General features: G+C 37.1%; 1 protein-coding gene across 3 annotated transcripts in view; it reads right to left on the bottom strand.

Moving 5' to 3' along the window:
• The window catches only part of Vgll3 (vestigial like family member 3), a 48,304-nt gene extending 34,046 nt beyond the window's left edge, over positions 1-14,258 (bottom strand). The window contains exons 1-2 of one of the 3 annotated variants that reach the window (XM_005334175.5): positions 14,116-14,258; positions 2,590-2,875 (exon numbers count right to left, since the gene is read on the bottom strand). In XM_005334175.5, coding sequence (XP_005334232.1) covers positions 2,590-2,875; positions 14,116-14,241 — 412 coding nt within the window. In that variant the 5' untranslated portion in view covers positions 14,242-14,258. The remainder of the gene's footprint in view (positions 1-2,589; positions 2,876-14,115) is intronic. The other 2 variants (XM_040286938.2, XM_040286939.2) reach the window with 2 other exon arrangements.
• Positions 14,259-17,094: the final 2,836 nt, after the last annotated feature.

Genomic DNA, 17,094 nt, shown 5'->3' with positions numbered 1-17,094 from the left:
GTCTTGTTTTCAAATCCTGAGAACATAAATTTGGTTCCTTTAATACAGTCATTCAGTTATTTAATTTATATTTATTTTGGAGTTTCCTCATAGAAATGCATTATCTTGAGCATCGGGAAAAATGATGTGAGATAACTAGGTGTGATATTCATAAACCTAGTGGGAAAGAGATTAAAAAGCTCTAAAATATATGCTCTACACTACCACTTTTCCCTTCTCTCCACATACACAAAGACTTTTGCTTCTCATTGCCCATGCTAGGGTCAATCTTCTGAGTCTTTGCACTAGCAGTTCCTTTTGTGTAGAATTATTTCCCCCTAAATAGTCACATGATGAATCCTTATTTTTTTCAGGTCTCTGTCCAAATGTAACTGTTTCAGACAGAGCTTCCATTATGGCCTGCAGTAAAGTAAGATGTTGCATGACATTTTTTCTTGATTACCTGTTGCTACCACTGAAACATAAGCTCCAGGAGTGTGTAGCTTCAGGCTGTCTCATATAGTCCCAGTACCAAGAACATCAACTAGATATGCTAGGAGCTTGATAAATATTTGTTGAATAAGTCAATGAATGAAACTGGAGATAGATTTGAAGACTGAATTAAAGATTATGCCAAGAAAATTCTAATTATGGTATTAAAATATTACCATTATTCACCCTTTGTATACTAAAATGTGCCATCTGATCAGAAGTTTTCTCTAAATGTTTCCAATGAGTCATAAAAATATTATAGAGTTTTTGCACATAATACAACAACCCCTTTAAAACGTTTCTGGCTATGATACTATAGACAATTGCTCTAGACAATTCGGTGCCCTTTTTGTTTTTGAGTTTAAATGATTACTAGGCTTTATATGCCAATAAACTTAAAGTAGAAGATATTGCAATAATTATTCTCCTGGAACTAATTAATCTGATAAGATTTCTTACTGATGCATCATATTGTTTACTAAATAATCTGATTCACAGAAACATTCTTATTTTCACCCTCTAAAAATTATTTACCATGTGCTATCAAATAAGACATTGATTGATATCATAAGTATTTTAGGTTTTCCAAGGACTGTTTTAGTTCCTGTAAGAAATCCGTAGTATTTACTAATCAAATAAGCAGGATGTTTCCCAATTCACTTCTACTGAATCTCGTTATCTGAGTGTAATCCACCTTCCCCTATGGTCATGACAGAATAGTTTATATTTGCTAGAAAAAAAAAAAAAGAAGGAGGAAAAAGGGGAAAAGAAGGAGGGAAAGAGGAAAAGGTAAGAGGAGAGGAAGGAAAGAAGAGAGGGATGGAAGGAAAGCAAAAAGAGTGAAAGAAGAAGGGTAGAAGAAAAGGGAGGAGGAAAGGAGGAAGAATGGGCAAGAATTAAAAAGGTGGAAGAAGGGAATGGAGAAAAGCCCTGTATTTACAAATCTACAGATCAGGTTCAGCAATTCCAGGCCAGTTTTCTGGCTGTAATAGAGCAAAACCATTCCTCTGACATTGAGAAGGCTATTAGTTACCTCTCACTTGACCTGCTCGCAGACGGCCAGCCTGTCCTTATTATGGGAATCACTCAAGACACTTGTTAAAATGTGATTCCCCATGTCTTCTTCCAGAAACTACTATGCTTCAATAGACTTGAGGCAAGTGGCCTTTGATTTGTCTTCAACAACACTAAATCAATGATTACCAAATTTGAGTTTCCCTCTCAATCACTGGGCATATTGGCTGAACACAAGTGGACATTATCCCAGAGTTTCTGATTTAGTAGATTAGGGGATGGGGTGGATAATTTACATTTCAAACAAGCTCCCTGTGATGTTCAGGGTTCTGATCAGGAACTTTGAGATCCATTTTATATGCACTTCTCATAACCAGGTGAATTTGTAAGAAACATCTGTACCACATTTCTCTGAAGCTATCATTGGAATGATGCATTATTTTTTTCTAACCTTGTAATTACCATGAAAATGTCACCCAGTGATTTTTTTTGTTAGAAATCAGATTCAAATAAGTCTCTGTGTCCTCCAGTATAGAAGAAAATAAGAAGATGCTCAATCTGCAGCGTTTTCTTTATTATGGTGAAAAATCACTTTATATCATAGAAATGCTGCCAACAATGCCTAGTTGTACACTTCAAAGAGTTAATCGGCTGAAAAGCAAGCTATGGAGAGAACACAGACTGTGTCCCTGGGTCAGACTCAAATCTCCACTATGTCACCACGAAACACCTACAGGAATGGGCAATAGCTAGCTTTTTTAGAAGAGATTCCGGCACGCCTATTATTTAGAGATCCAAAATTGGGCCATCTGGGCTTCAGGAATGGTGCTTTGCTTTTTGATTCGGCCACTATAAACTCAGGCCGGTTGCATTGCTACTTTCCATGAGGAATTTAAGGGGTGTGACTGCATCCTTTCCAACCCTGCATTCCACATGTGACAAAACTGATCCAGCTGTTTGTCTGAAAGAAATTCCTTGCTGTCCTTAAAAATTAAAAAGCAAGTGATATCCGTCCTCCAGAGGCAAGTCTCCAGCTGGAACCTGGTACAGGCAGTTGCGAAACAGAGACAGTGCCCTGGAGAGCATCTGCTTTTGAATTCTTACCTCGCCATAGGGGGGTTAGCCCCATCTTGCTTTTTGAAATGGCAGATTCTGGATGGAAGGTGCTGGCTTGGCCCAAAGCTCTTGAGAAGTGTTCATCCACTACTGACCCAATGTCTCCCTGGAAATAAGTGAAAAGGACACAGCGAGAGTTAAGGTACTCCATCTCGGCAGGCTGGTCTTTCTCCTCCTCCTCCTCCTCATCCTCCTCCTCCTCCTCCTCCTCTTGTTTGCTGGGAAGGGTGACTTCCAGAGAGTCCTGCATCTTGCTGTATACCGCTAACTTCTTCTGGGATGGAATAAACAAAACACAGTATCAAAGACCATTTGTAAAAAAGCATTAACCAGTAAACTTTTCACTTTAAAAAAAAAGAATCTAAATATTAACATATGTTTGCAAATTGATTCTTCTTCATCTGCTTTATTCCATCTTTTCCCTCCTCAAACCAATTGCCTCCTTCCCACACTAAAAAAAAAATCTACTATTCCAAATAAGTTAAAGGAAAAAAAAAGCCTTTTTCAAATTGTGTATTTTCAGTGTCAGAATTTCATTTTTTGTTTGTCTTTCTTTAATTTAGTTGTACTACAAAAGATAATAATTTTTTTAAAAAAGTGACAGATTCCTTCTATTTTTTCTTCCCACTTTTGATTGACTTTTAAAGATGTAATCTACAGTAGCATTATAGTTTAAAACAGGGAAGAACAGCGGATAGGAGATCTAACTTACTCAGGGCACGATGGAAAAGAAAAGAGCTTTTCATAAACGAAATAAACTAAAATAAAAACAGGAATGTAGCATCTTATAAAAGGATTTGGCAGATGTGCTGAACTCATTTCTCAAAAATCAAACTAAAATGACAAAATAAGTCTGTGTGAAGATCCATTTTGCATGGAACATATTTTTCAGATGTTCCACTTACCACCATTACATAGAGAGAAAAAAAGATTTTATTGTGGCTTACTGAAAATAATACAAAATGCTGGAAAGGACTAACTTTCCAAATAAAAATGAGAAAAGCCTTATAATTTAAAAAATATTTTGAAATATATGATCATAACACCAATAACAATTAATACATATTAAGCCAGATACTCTTCTAAAAACCTTGTGTTTAGTTCCTCATTTAATCTTGACAATTCTATTACGTGGTTATTATTAGTATCTGTATCTTAGAGAAAAGATATTAAGGCATAGAGAACTTAAGTGACTTCTCAAAAATCACAGAGCATGTTAGTGATGGAGGCAAAATGCATAATAAAACATCCATGGGGAGAGATGCGCATGCATATGCATTACAGGGAACAGTCACCAAGATGTTGTATTTGGTTTTGTTTCTTTGAACAGTAAGCTGTAGTTTATTTTTTTTATTTTTGCATTTTGATATTTCCACATATTTTTTCACTGAGCATGTATTATTTGTATTATCAACTACTTCAATATGAATTAAATATACACTGTATTGTTAAAGCTTATAAAATGCATTATTTTAGTGACCAAATAAACTTTCTATATCATCTGTTTATTTGTAAAACCCCATCCCTTCTCATATCATTTTTCTTATTTCAGGAAAACAAACAAACAAACAAACAAAAAAAACAACACATGCTAGAAAATGAGTGTGAATAGACAAAACTAAACTAAATCATTACAAAATACTACTCATTAGTTCTGCAAATGTTACCAAAACACGTAACCTAGATTCTATGTTTCTAATATAATTATTAGATTCAAAATCCATAGCACCAAACTATAAATGATGTTCTTTGGTGAGGTGGACATTGAATGTTTAAACACATTGTGAGGTGTGGTTATTAGGTTGGGGCTCTTATTTACACAATATATGTGTTGCTTTTTTATTTAAACTTTGTGTTATTGTGGTATCATTTATTAATGAATAGATAACGAATAGGTAATTGCAAAGACTGCCTAATATATTTCTTATAATCTATTTATGCACAGATTTAAGCCTGTTTAATTTTACTTGAATGGTAAAAACAACATAATAACAAAGATTATGTATAAAAGGATGGGATTAAACTAAATCAGCTCTAAAGTTAGTTTCAAATTCCATTAAAAAATTAAACAGATATTGTGATCAATTAGTCAAACCACAGTGCTGTTTCCTTGTGTGTATATATATATTTATTTAAAGCATGCTTTGTTGAAGGATATGAACACACATTTTCTTGAAGAGTCTGGCATACTAGAAAGAAGCACTACATTTTTATGGAAGGGATATTAAAACTAATCTACAGAGCAGCTTCACTCACTGTCCATAGTGTTCATTTTAATCTATGAAATTGATTCTCAGCACAATTTGTGAGAATCAGGCTATGCATATACAGTTTCACTTGTTTAATTCTAATATTTATTCTTCAAGTAAAATAGCCTTGGCTGTGTTAATTATCCAAATGAAGGCAAGAGTTTATTTTATCCTCACTTAGCAACAATTAATTCTTAAGTAAAATAAATTTAAAGTTATATATACTGAAAAAAAATTGAAAACTGCATATCCTGATACAAATGTAAAATATTGTGATCAATAACAGCAATCATAAAATATTTTAATTTGTAATTGATGGCTGTTGATTTCGAGATACAGATTTTTCAATCTATTTAAGATTACATAATTTTCCAAATGCTGCACTAGTTTTGTGGGGGTTTTTCTCTCAGTTATTGAATGACTGAGTAGAAATAAATTAATGCTTGAACGCATATACTTTTCAATACACATGGGCGAAAATTAAGCAAAATCTGCCCTTGTATCAAAACAGCTGTCAGTCTAGTTTTTAGAAATCATTCTTCTGCCCATTCATGCATTGATTCTCTATATCCTTTATATTTCACATACATGTAATATCTCTGTTTATATTCTTATAAATATGCATGTCAAAATACTTCATTTTGATATTGCAAACACCTGTGGTTCTAAAAAAAAATAGGAGCCTATGATGTTCCTATCAATAAGCAGTATTTAAGAATATTTATCATTCCCACCTGCACTTTTTTCAATAAAGTGGATTAAATTTTTATAAAATATACAGAACCAAATTAAATATTTATATCTCCAAAACTCACATACTTATAGCCTCACAGTTAACATCACTGTTTAAAAGAAAAATTTCAAAGTATCCAAATGACCTGATAACTACCTGAAATGCTAAATCTGAATTAGTATAAATTTTTCTTCAACATTAATTGTGAGCATAAAGAATACAAAAACAAAATTGAAATAGAAATGAACTCATATGCTGACATTCACACCACGCTAATTTCTTCTTTATAGACTCTTGAGCTTAACTACTTTCTTATATCTGTGCTTTGGTGATTATAAATCAATTATTTTCTTTTTTTTTTTAAATCCAGCATACTACTTGTGTGTGCTTTTGCCATACTCTGTATTCACCAATGTTTATTTTTTGGAATGAAATTTCCCTAGAGTTACATTCTTTCTTGAGAATCATATGAAATTTAAAATATTGATATGGAATCTAATAATCACAGAACCTAAACTTCCAAAATCAAATTAGAAATGTAATCCATTATATTATTTCCCAAATACACAATCACTTCCTAATAACAACTCAATTTCATAAGTATTCATAATTCCCTTATAAGCCTCTGAAGAATTGTTAACAGAAATCAAGAAGCTGTTAAAGGTGGCCTTAAAGACTACAATCACTTACCTAATGCACATATATGTCTCACTGTCACTGCCTAGTAATGACAATATTTCCCCAGGTAATATTACTTTGGAGTTAGGTGAGGCAATGAATGGGTTAACTGACACACACTGAAAGCTAACTCACAAAGGTGTAAAGCAGGAGAGTGAAGGAGAGTTGGTCCAGGCAGTGCAAGCCTTAGCCACCACCTCAATGCCTGCCATTAGGCGCAACAGAAACAAACTGCAGCAGGAATGTGCAGGGGAAAGGATTTGTCTGACAAGAGAAAGACTTCCATGTCAGGAGCCAAATACCACTAACTCCCCAAGGCTTAAGCCTGCAAAATGCCAAATGATTACTGTGCATATGTGGAAACTTTTTTTCCTAAGGAAACAAAAGTATTTTAATGAATCACTGCAATCATTGGATATTTAGAAATAGCTTTTTCTTTTTCTTCCTTTCTTATTTTTTTTAAAATTTCTTCTACTAGCTATCTTCTTTAAATGCAAGGATTTGGGGGGGTTCAAAAACATGAGCAGTGCTTTTAGAAAGAACCATTGGCTTTTAGTAAATGTTTCAAAACTGTGAAGCTCATTGCTCTTTCATCATTCTTTTTAAATTTACTTTAATAACAGAGTTTTAAAAATATCTCAGAGAGACTTGAGCTTTGAGATCTTCACCTGTTTGGAGGTGAATGGATCAGGAAATGCAAGTTTGGGTTAGGTTAGTAGAAACATGCCATAGACCTTTTATACATTTTATTTCATTTACTCTTTCTCTCTCACATGCAGAAATACTTTGCCAGAATTCCCAATTTACATATGCAAAATCTGGCTAATTTAGCCAGGATCACCCAAGTAATAAGAGGCAGACATGGGATTAGAACCTATTTCTGTATTAATACAAATCCTGCGCTAGGAAAACAGACTGGAGAAGGTGAGTCTCAATAACATAACTTATTTTGATGGAATAAACAAACATAACTCCACGGTCAATATGACATTGCATGGCAATTAGGATAGTCTAATGTTATTTATAGCATTAAAAATTACATTATAAGCATATAAGGGATATAGTTATTAAGTAATGCAATGCTCTTAAATATATGTATGTCTGGATGAAATGTAGTGTCTAAAAGTGTACTGTCTCCTTGGTAATCAGACACATAATCCACTGGCCTACAATTTTTCTGGAAATCCTATTTTGGAAATGTGAGAAGAGTCAACTTATAAGAAACAATCACCTCAAGATCCTCTGTCCTCTGTTTTTTATTTATTTTTCTTAATCTGAAATGCTATTACTTAGCACAACAAACTACTTTTGAGCACTGTGCCTCTAAATGATTCTGGTTATTATCAAAACTCCAACCTACCCCCTCCAAAGATGAAAATTTTTCCATTTTTATGATGTTCAAAAAAATGTGCCACAGGCTTAGAAGCAATTTCAAAATTTGCATTCCCAAAATGTTTTAAGCAATGATCACATCATTAGGGTATGTGTTTTTTCTCAAACCAACTACTTTGAATGAAACAACAGTTTCCATGTATAAATTTCTGGTATGTTTTTTATAATCCTTTGTCTAGACTTAGTGTATGATTTTTAAACAAATTATCTATTATTCATTAATTCACCTAATCGTCCATTGATTCCTATTTTGTGTCAGTAATTTCGAAGAGGTCTGGAGATACAAAGATGAAAGGTGTAGCCGGTGCCTAAACTGAAATTGTTCATGGTGGTTGGAAGAGATAGTAAGGATGATAGTATATAAAGTGGGCCTCCTGGTTTAACTACATAGTGAATGAATTGTGTTATTTCTCAAAGGAGCTAATATTCAACAATAAAAAAAAAAAGTAGGGAAGTAAACTATGAATTTTTCTCTAGTTTCAAAGGAGGCTGAAATGACAAAGAGGATTTGACCAAAACTAGTTCCATGAGTCTGAGCAAGCCACTGAGCCTTCTGGCCCTTTAGAAACTAAGGAATTTTGACTTGATTTCATCTCAGCGGTCTCATCCAAAGCTATCATAATAAGCAACACACTGGAGCTCTAGACAGATTCACACTTGGATGTTTTTTACATTGGCTACCTCTTCTGATACTGCAGGACACTAGGGGAAAAAAAGGAAAAAAGAAAAAGAAAAGAAATCTACAGATCATTAAAAAAATAAAACTACTTCATTTCTAGACAAGGGTCATCTAACCCAACTCCTAGCAATTAGTTATGGTGCTTCCTATATTTATCTTCATATAAACAAGAAAGGTCTTCAGAATCCTCCTACTCCAGTCCCCAAGGACAAATGATTTGGCATACTAAAATGGTATCTCTTTAAGAAGAAAAGACACCTGTTGAGTTTAGGTCATTTTTTTTTCCTCTACAAATATTAAGAGACAAGTGAAAAATAGTTCAGTTACCCCAGTTCAGACCACACTTATAAATTACTGGCACAAATCTGGTATCCACTGAAATATCTATAAATATGGCATTTATGAGTTGTTCTAGCAACAGCTGTTTGGATCTAATGGTTCGAAGCACTCTCAGGGTCTTCCTAAATGAGTAGTTAAAGCAGAAAAACAGCTGTTTAAAGAGGTGCATTTTGAAAGGCTCAGGGCAGAGCTTTGCCCAAAATTATTGCCTTCACTATCTTTGCCCAAGCCTGAAATTCAACAATTAGAGAGCCTCTGTTACTTGAATTAAAATATTTTTCTGGAGATACTTTAAATTATTATCTATTAGCTGATGTATTCCTTTAGGTATTAAAAAAAAATAAGAGGTTAACTAGAAATAGGACCTGTGAGAATGAGATTCAAGTTAAGCACGCTGTTTTAAAATTATGCTCATCTCATTGATAAACTTGCTTAAGGATCTGCCCTAGGCATCATATGCATAATTGTTTTACTCTCATTGAAAATTCTCTTTTTATAGATGGATACGAGACAGAAATACACACACTACTCAGTGGGGTCAGCTTAGTGTCTCTTCTGCAGTAGCCTGAAGAGATGCTGAGCAGAAGAGCAAGGTTCTTGCTCTGAACACCCACATTTCCCTTGCCATGGCTTGCTTCCCTGCCATCTTAAACTTTTTGAGATTTTACCAAGTGCTAGGTGAAGCAGGACTCCCTTGCATTTAGTCAAAGTATCTTTCACTTAAATTTCTAGGATCACCATGTGGGTGTATCTGGCTTGTTAGCCAACATATCCTCACTCCGCATGACAGATTTCAATCCTCCTCTTTCCATAATTATTGTAATCTCCATTCTAGTTGACTGCCAGAGCCAATAATTCAGTTATTTGAAAGTTTAACTTTTCCTCTATCTTTGAATTTTTCTGGCTAGGAAGTTGCTGGGAACGCAAAGCCATGGGACAGATTAATCTAAGTCTTTGTAGTCAAGTTAATTTTTGTAGTGTGGAATGGTAGAGGCTGCTTTTTCTCAAAGGAGTCCTGTATGAATTCTTATAAATCCACTTAAGTCTTTGCTTACAGTTGCAAGAAAATTAAATCCTCTGCCTTAAATAAGTTGACTGTATATTGAAACTATTTAAGTTATAATTATATTCCTTCTTTTTAATGAATATAAACTTATGTTCAAATAGCAATGAAATACAAGGCACTTAAAACTGATTGTTAATGCCACTGCCTGTAATTTCTTTTCAATAAATAAATGTTCATTTGCTAAGTGAATATTCTGTCTCATAGATAAAAGATGCAACATGGATAGTAAAATGAGCATAATACAAATGTTTGCAAAAGGCCTTTGGAATGCCTAAACTTAAAAAAGTACACTACCAAGGACTTGGAAAGAATCTCAAACTTCAAGGCCAAAAATCCACTGCATATTAATCTTCTTTATCAAAAAAAGTTGATTGGGGCACTAAAGACAAAAATAAGCCTGTTGTGCAAGAGCGAGAGAGAGAGAGAGAGAGAGAGAGAGAGAGAGAGAGAGAGAGAGAGAGAGAGAGAATATATATATATATATATATATATATATAAAAGACTGAGAGACCACATGGTATGGTGGAAAGATGCTACACTGAGGCAAGGGGATCTGGTGGCCTTGATTTTTTCTCCAATCAGCTTTTAAATCTCTAGCCAGGCATTTCAACTCTGTGAAAATGCATTTTCCCATATGCAAAAGGAGAGGGTGAAGTACTTTTTCCAGGGTTTTTCCATGACAAACAATCTCAGAGCAGTTTTATGACTTAACCAAGGTGGCAGAGTCCAGAGAAAGAGTTTGAAAAAAAACTCTACAAACTTATAACTGGAGCTTTGCTTCCCAAGGGAATTCTTTTAAGTGAAAGCACTCATGCAGATTCACCCAGCTGTTACCCTTGAAAAGCACAGAGTAAATATGTTCTGACTTTCACAAAGCCGGAAATCTGATTGTTAAAAACTTCTGAGCGTAATTAGAAATTTGGTGATTGTTTTCTGCTTTTGTCATCTCATTTATAAACTACTTAATTCTGAAAACTTTCCTTTAAGAATCTTCCTAATGTGAACATTATGAACATGGTGTAGGGTGGGTAGACAACAGACTGTCTGCATTTAAATGAGAAGTCCACGGGGTATGAAGGGAATCTATGATTTCATATCATTGCCTTCAATTTTTCCTGACACATATTTCGAAATTTTCTGTTGATTCCTACTGTCACTGCTGGTATACAAGTGCATTCCTTTCCACACACGTTCTGCAGTGTCATCAGCCTCCAGAGCATGTGCTAAGAAACACAAGTCAAGAGTTCTCCTGAGGAGATGTTAGGATGGATGAGTGAAGGCAATGATGAGATGGTGGGCATGGGGAATAGGTGACTTAGCATCTCTCAGAAATACCTGGCACTGTACAACTCACTGTAAGATATATGCATAGCATGTAATTTATAGGATTTAATTTACTCTTCAGACACTTACAAATTACTTTGATTCATGTAGCCTACCATATGCCTCCATAACAGATTATAGGACAGCCTAGGTGTGTGCAGCTTTCTATATTTTAAGACACTCACCAACAATATATAATATGTTCTATAAAAACCTAAATTTAAAATATCAGCTGTTAGGGGAAAGGCTGAGAATACACTTGCTTGGAAAATAAAGTTCTGTTAGTTCACAAAGAATGTTCAGTATATGATCATGCATTGAGAAAAAAGCATACCTATGCTTAAGATTCATTATAATGATAATTAACCATGTTGATACATTAATTTACAAGGACTTCACAACTAGGGGTATAGCTCAGTGGTAGATTACTTGTCTAGCATGTGTGAGGCAAAAACATCTCAGAGCTATGCAGAAATCAGAGCAAAGATACATTAGGACAACTGAATAAAAAAATATAAAACTTTAATGTTCTCTCTCCTAGCATTTTATAAATGACCATTAAACCTTCTTAATTACACTGTCAGACTTTTTATTCCTTTCCTTTTTATTCCCTCAATAAATAAGTTTTTCAAGAGCACTAGGAGTTGAAGCCCCATTTTTTTGTCTCACAGGCAAGATGCTATTAGGGGTCACTTCCCATGTACGGTGAAAACAATCTTCTTGGACAATAATGATAAAACCTTATGGAATGCAAAAACAACCAAAATATGTATTCTCGGATGACTGCATTAGGGCCAAGTCAATATTAGTCCCACTTCACCCACGCACCGCATAGTCTAAAAATGCTGTCAGCCTGATAAGAATTTCCTGATTTACTCTTTTCTCCAATAGAAAATATAGGTCATCAAAATAAACTCTTGACAGTAAAAGAACAGTAGTTATACTTTCAAGTCTCTCTTTAGTTCCCTAGCCAGTCAAATGTCAAATGGGGGGGGGGGAAGAGAGAGAGAGAGAAAGAGAGAGAGAGATTTGAACAAGACATTTTAGTAAAAGCAACATGAAAATTCCAAGCACCCCTTTCAACTCAATTCTTATGATCAACTCAGCCAAACTTCTACTTAAGCAATGTCTACAGGAGCTCAAATACAGTAGAAGTTGATCACAGTACAACATAAATGTAGACAACTCAGGTTTACAAAGTTTTTTTTTAAGTTCATTCTTCAGCTTGTTGATAGCTTTTAGTAAAAGAATGAATTCATTCCTCATGGAAAACTAATTTTATGATTGGTAATTTGTAATTTTTCTAATAATGGATTGCATTTTCTAGCACAAATAAAGTATTACAATACTAATCCCTCTACAGAGGTTCACTGAATTAATTTCACAACTCTAGAAAAAGATCTTATTTGCAACTTCTAGCTCACCAGATTTTTTTAAGAGGGGGAACTATCTTTCTGAATATTTAATAAAGTTTGAGTCTGTTGCTTATCTACACTCCAACTGTTAACTGAAGTCCTCTAGAGTTTCAGAGATGGAGGAAAAGAGCTTCATTCTAGACTGGATGTTAAAAATACCCAGGGTCTCCTTGCCTCACTTATCCCACTTGAACTCCCATAGGTTTCTCTATTACTGATATTTTACATATACCAAAGAAAAACAAATAGCTAAACTAAATGTCTTAATCTGTTCATCCTCAGTACAAATTACAAAATGTTTCCCCATCCTCCTCTTCAAAAGTAATTTCACCTTGAAATGCTGAAGCTGTTGAATAGTACAAATAAACAAATAAATAAATAATAGCAAGAAAGTAGGGCTTCTTCCTTTTTCACCCTATCTGGTACAAGTTAAGTTGGTTCTGTGTTGCAGATGAATCTGGGGCATGTACCCTTACAGAATCAATTGAATTTTACAGCCCCTAAAATTTAAACAGAAAGTCATAGTTTCTTTCAAAAGAAACCTATCAATCCAGGAAAGGGACAGAAGAAGAATAAAAATTCGAGGTGCAAATTAACTAAAGGGTCAAGTATGTAGAGCCACAATAAAACATTTGTTTCCTAAGAAACAAAAGTCAAGGAAATCAGTAAATTCTGTCAATGATAAAGCTCTAACCCTAACCATATCTAGTTGCATTTAAGACCCTAAACCCTACAATCTGAGGAGGATCCTATTTTGGTACAGTCCCTTGACACACACATACATTTTTTAATGTAGTGCTAATTAAACCTTGTTGTGTTCAGTGAGTAATATCCAAGGACACCTAGTGTCTGATTCTACAGTCTCCCTTCTAAACTAGATCATCTTCTGGTTCTGAGTCCCCCTTTAAAGACGCATTCAGTCGCCTAGCATGGTGGAAACCCAGCTTCCAGGGACTCAAGATTACCTCTGGAAGAGGGAACACACGTTTCAACAGACAAAACACTGTTAACAGGCTCTGTGCTTTGATGGAATTAGAAAATGAATGAAGAACCTTGACATCCCTGCCATCTAAGTCACAGTCACAGAGAAAAGCTCTAAGTTATAGAAACATTCAATATAGGTTGCATTAGGCCAGTGTTCCACCCTAAAATTCCCCAAAAAGTTCATGTCATGAGCTCACTGTTCAGGTAGTCTCTTATACCTCAGTGGCACACTTCGTTCTCCTAATCCCGAAAAACCTAGCTGGCACACTCTACCTTTCCAAAGAAACAAAATATTTGATTTAAAGGAAGTTTACTCACATAGTCCTAAGTCAGATGCCCTTGATGAGCTTCAGAGAACTGAGTCCTAAGAGTTAGGGTGGCTTTGAGGATCAGCCTCTGAGCTCTGGTGACAACAGCTCAATAAAGCCCCCAGCCAGGTAATGCCTCTTATCCCACCCATCCACCTGGCTGTTCTTCCCTCCCCAAGCCTCTCCTCCTATCTTCTGTTAGCTTTCTGCTCAGGGACGCTTCCGCAGGTCCCAGAGCATCCTCTGCGCCACCCGTCCCAGCCGGACGGGATGTCGCAGGAGTCCCAGACCGATACTCTCGGTGCCCCTCGCCCCCGCCCCCGGCAGGTTGCCTGCTCGGTGACTCACCTGCTGGCCAGGTTGGGGCGCCGAATGATAGCAGGCTGTGGGGCAGGTTGCAGCTGCCACAGGGTTGGGCAGATACTGGGGCGCTCCATACGGCTGGGGGTGATACATCACCTCCGCACAACTCATGGCAGCAGGGGCAGCGGCGGACCCCGAGTTGCAGCCGCCGCTTTACGCGCTGGCGCGAGGGGCGCCGCTGCCACCGCCGAAGCTGCTGCCTCTGTGGCTGCTCCAGCTGCTACTGCGGCGAAGGCGGGTCTTCGGCGGCCTCCGGCTCCGCGCCGGGAGCGAGCTCGGGAGGGGTTGGCAATCAGCGGCGGCCCATGCGCGGGCACCTTCATCTTCAGCCCCTCCGGGTGCCCCCTTGCCCGCGCTTATATAGCGACTCCGGGACGCAGCCGCCCGCCCTGCAACGGGAGCATGACAGTGCTCGGTTCCGGAGAGGGCAGCGATGCCCAAGGCAGCAGCAGCCACAGACCTGGCCCGGGTTAGGTAGCCCTGGGGAGCCGGGACACTGGTTTGCATATACACAATGCACGCCCGGGGCTCGTCCTATCACCAGCGCTAGCTGCTGGGCGAGGACCGGGAGGCGGGGGCACCGAGGGAAGAAGGCTGGGGAGGAGGGGGAACGCTTCACCTCCCCAGGCTCTGACGCCGAGCTTTGCGAAGTTCCCTCAACTCTGTCTGCGGAGGGCGGGTCGCCCAGCAGGGGGACCCTGGGGAGGGCTGGCTGCGGATTGGAGCGAAGTTTGCAGCCCTCTCCGCCTCCCAGCATGGGATGGTGGTGGGAGGAGAATGGTATGCTAGAGGCTCCGAGCCCTCGGAGTTCCACGGGATCCCACCCTGTCTCTGACACCTGGACACCAGGGCCAGAGCTTCGCAATTCCAAGAAGCTTTTACAGGGCGCATCAACTCAGACACTAGAACCAAATGGAGGTCAAATGTACAAAGAGGTAAAACCTCGCAGGCGCAAAATACACTGAGATTAGTTCCAAACATTAAAAATACCCCGAAGTGAAAGTTAACATTATCCCAAGTGTTCACATGCCAAGAATGTAACACGGTTTTCTACAAGCAATTCCGCTTTAAATTTAATCTTCATGGTAAGACATTCCTGTGGGATGTGTACCTTTTCTGGCTCTTACCACCTGGTTTCCATAGAGCTCTAGGGGGAAAAAATTGATCAAACCCATTCAGCTACTATTTAAAGATGTATTGATTTGCAAGTGGCTTCTAAATCCTCTCCAAAAAGAAGGAGAAAAAAATGTTTGTAGGAATATAATTGTTTTCCGATATAATCAGTTTTAGAAAAGAATTATACATATGTTATAAATGAGCAGACTCTAGTTCTGACCTTCACCTCTTTTATGACACACAGTGATCTCTTGTTTTTGATCTGTCCTTTCTCAGAAGAAAGTCAATTTGGATGTCAAATGAGCTGATTTTGTCATGGACTAAATAGCGTCCCTCACCAAAAATTCACAAATTGAAACCCCAGCCCCCAATATGATTGTATTTGAACATAGGCCTTTAAGGAGGCAATTAAGAAGTCATGGCTTTGGGACTTATTGGACAGACTGGTGTGCTTACAAGAGGAAGACACCTCAGATTGATATCTCTCTCTCTTCCCCCACCCTTCCACTGACAGAGAAGAAAGTCCATATGAAGAGTCAGTGCCAAGGCAGCTGTCTCTACCAGCCAGGAAGAAAAGCCTAACTTAAAATCAACACTGCAGGAGGATCTTGAATTTGTAACTTCCAGAACTGAGAGAAAATAAATTTTGTTGTTTAAATCACCCAGTCTGTGTGTGGTATTTTTGTTATGCCAGATCCAGCATATCAATGTACATGTATAGTTCTAATATATTGTTAATCTTTATATCCTCTCGCACAAATGCACACACACAAAGACATAAACTATACATAAACTATAAAATTGAATAGGAACATTTTGCTATCCCATAACATCTCCTATTAATTCATTCATTTTATCATCCCTTGATTATTAAAGATATATTTATCAGAGACTTACACTGTTAGACTTTTAAATTATTCTTTTTGTAGCATTTTTATCAATAAAATAAATACAGATTTACTTCAACTGTTCATTACTGTATTTTCCCAAATTTACTCTCCTTGGTTATACCCCAGACTCATCTATTTGGATTCTTTCTAGACCACTCTACACAGGTGCTCCATAAGGACTTTGGTCGTGATAGCACTGCTCTCTCCACACCCCAAATTGATCCTGCTTTCATGTCTATCCCAGATATTGAAACATCAGTGATCAACTATACCAGTAGACAACTTAGAATCTTCACACACTCCTTTCTTCTCCTCAGAGTCCCTACCTCCAGTCTTGGAATCCAGTTGATCCCAAATCTTACATTGACGCTGACAAGCTGACAATCTCCTCTCCTTTCCTGATTCTTGTTGCTATGATCTTGAGTTTCTCAGTATCTCTTCCCCAGAATTCTGCAAGAGGCTCCTTGCTGATTTTCAGGCCTCATGCACAGATCCATTCTGAGCAATTTTTATTTATTCTTTTATGATCCAAACACAGCAAATCAAACTGAGCAATGAGCTTTCATCCCTTTAAAAAAAATCATAGTAGCTCCATAAAATCTGTCATTACTTTTTTTTTTTTTTTAATCTTCCAATCATGGACTCTGCCTTTGTGACTACCATGTAGTCTGCTGAATCAAGAGCTCCCATTCTAGGTAGGATCCATAGAATCTTCTACCACTATGTCTTTCTATAGGTGTGCAGAACATCTGATCCAACAGCCTACCTCCTGTCTTCTTCACTTGCTAATTCTTTCTTGCTCTTCAAGGAACTATTTTTTAGAAGATCCAATGAAGGCTAGCCTTAATGCCTCTATTCTCAATAGACACTGCTCTTATTTTACTAATAATCAATTACTTGGCTTGAAACTGCTTATGTGCTTGTCCTGACAATAACTGTTTGAGAGCTGAGATTGTGA

The sequence above is a fragment of the Ictidomys tridecemlineatus genome, chromosome 3 (genome assembly GCF_052094955.1).
Source record: "Ictidomys tridecemlineatus isolate mIctTri1 chromosome 3, mIctTri1.hap1, whole genome shotgun sequence".
In the NCBI taxonomy this organism is placed as follows: domain Eukaryota; kingdom Metazoa; phylum Chordata; class Mammalia; order Rodentia; family Sciuridae; genus Ictidomys; species Ictidomys tridecemlineatus.
Note: the sequence above shows the minus strand (reverse complement) of the source record. Positions and strands in the feature narration are given on the sequence as shown.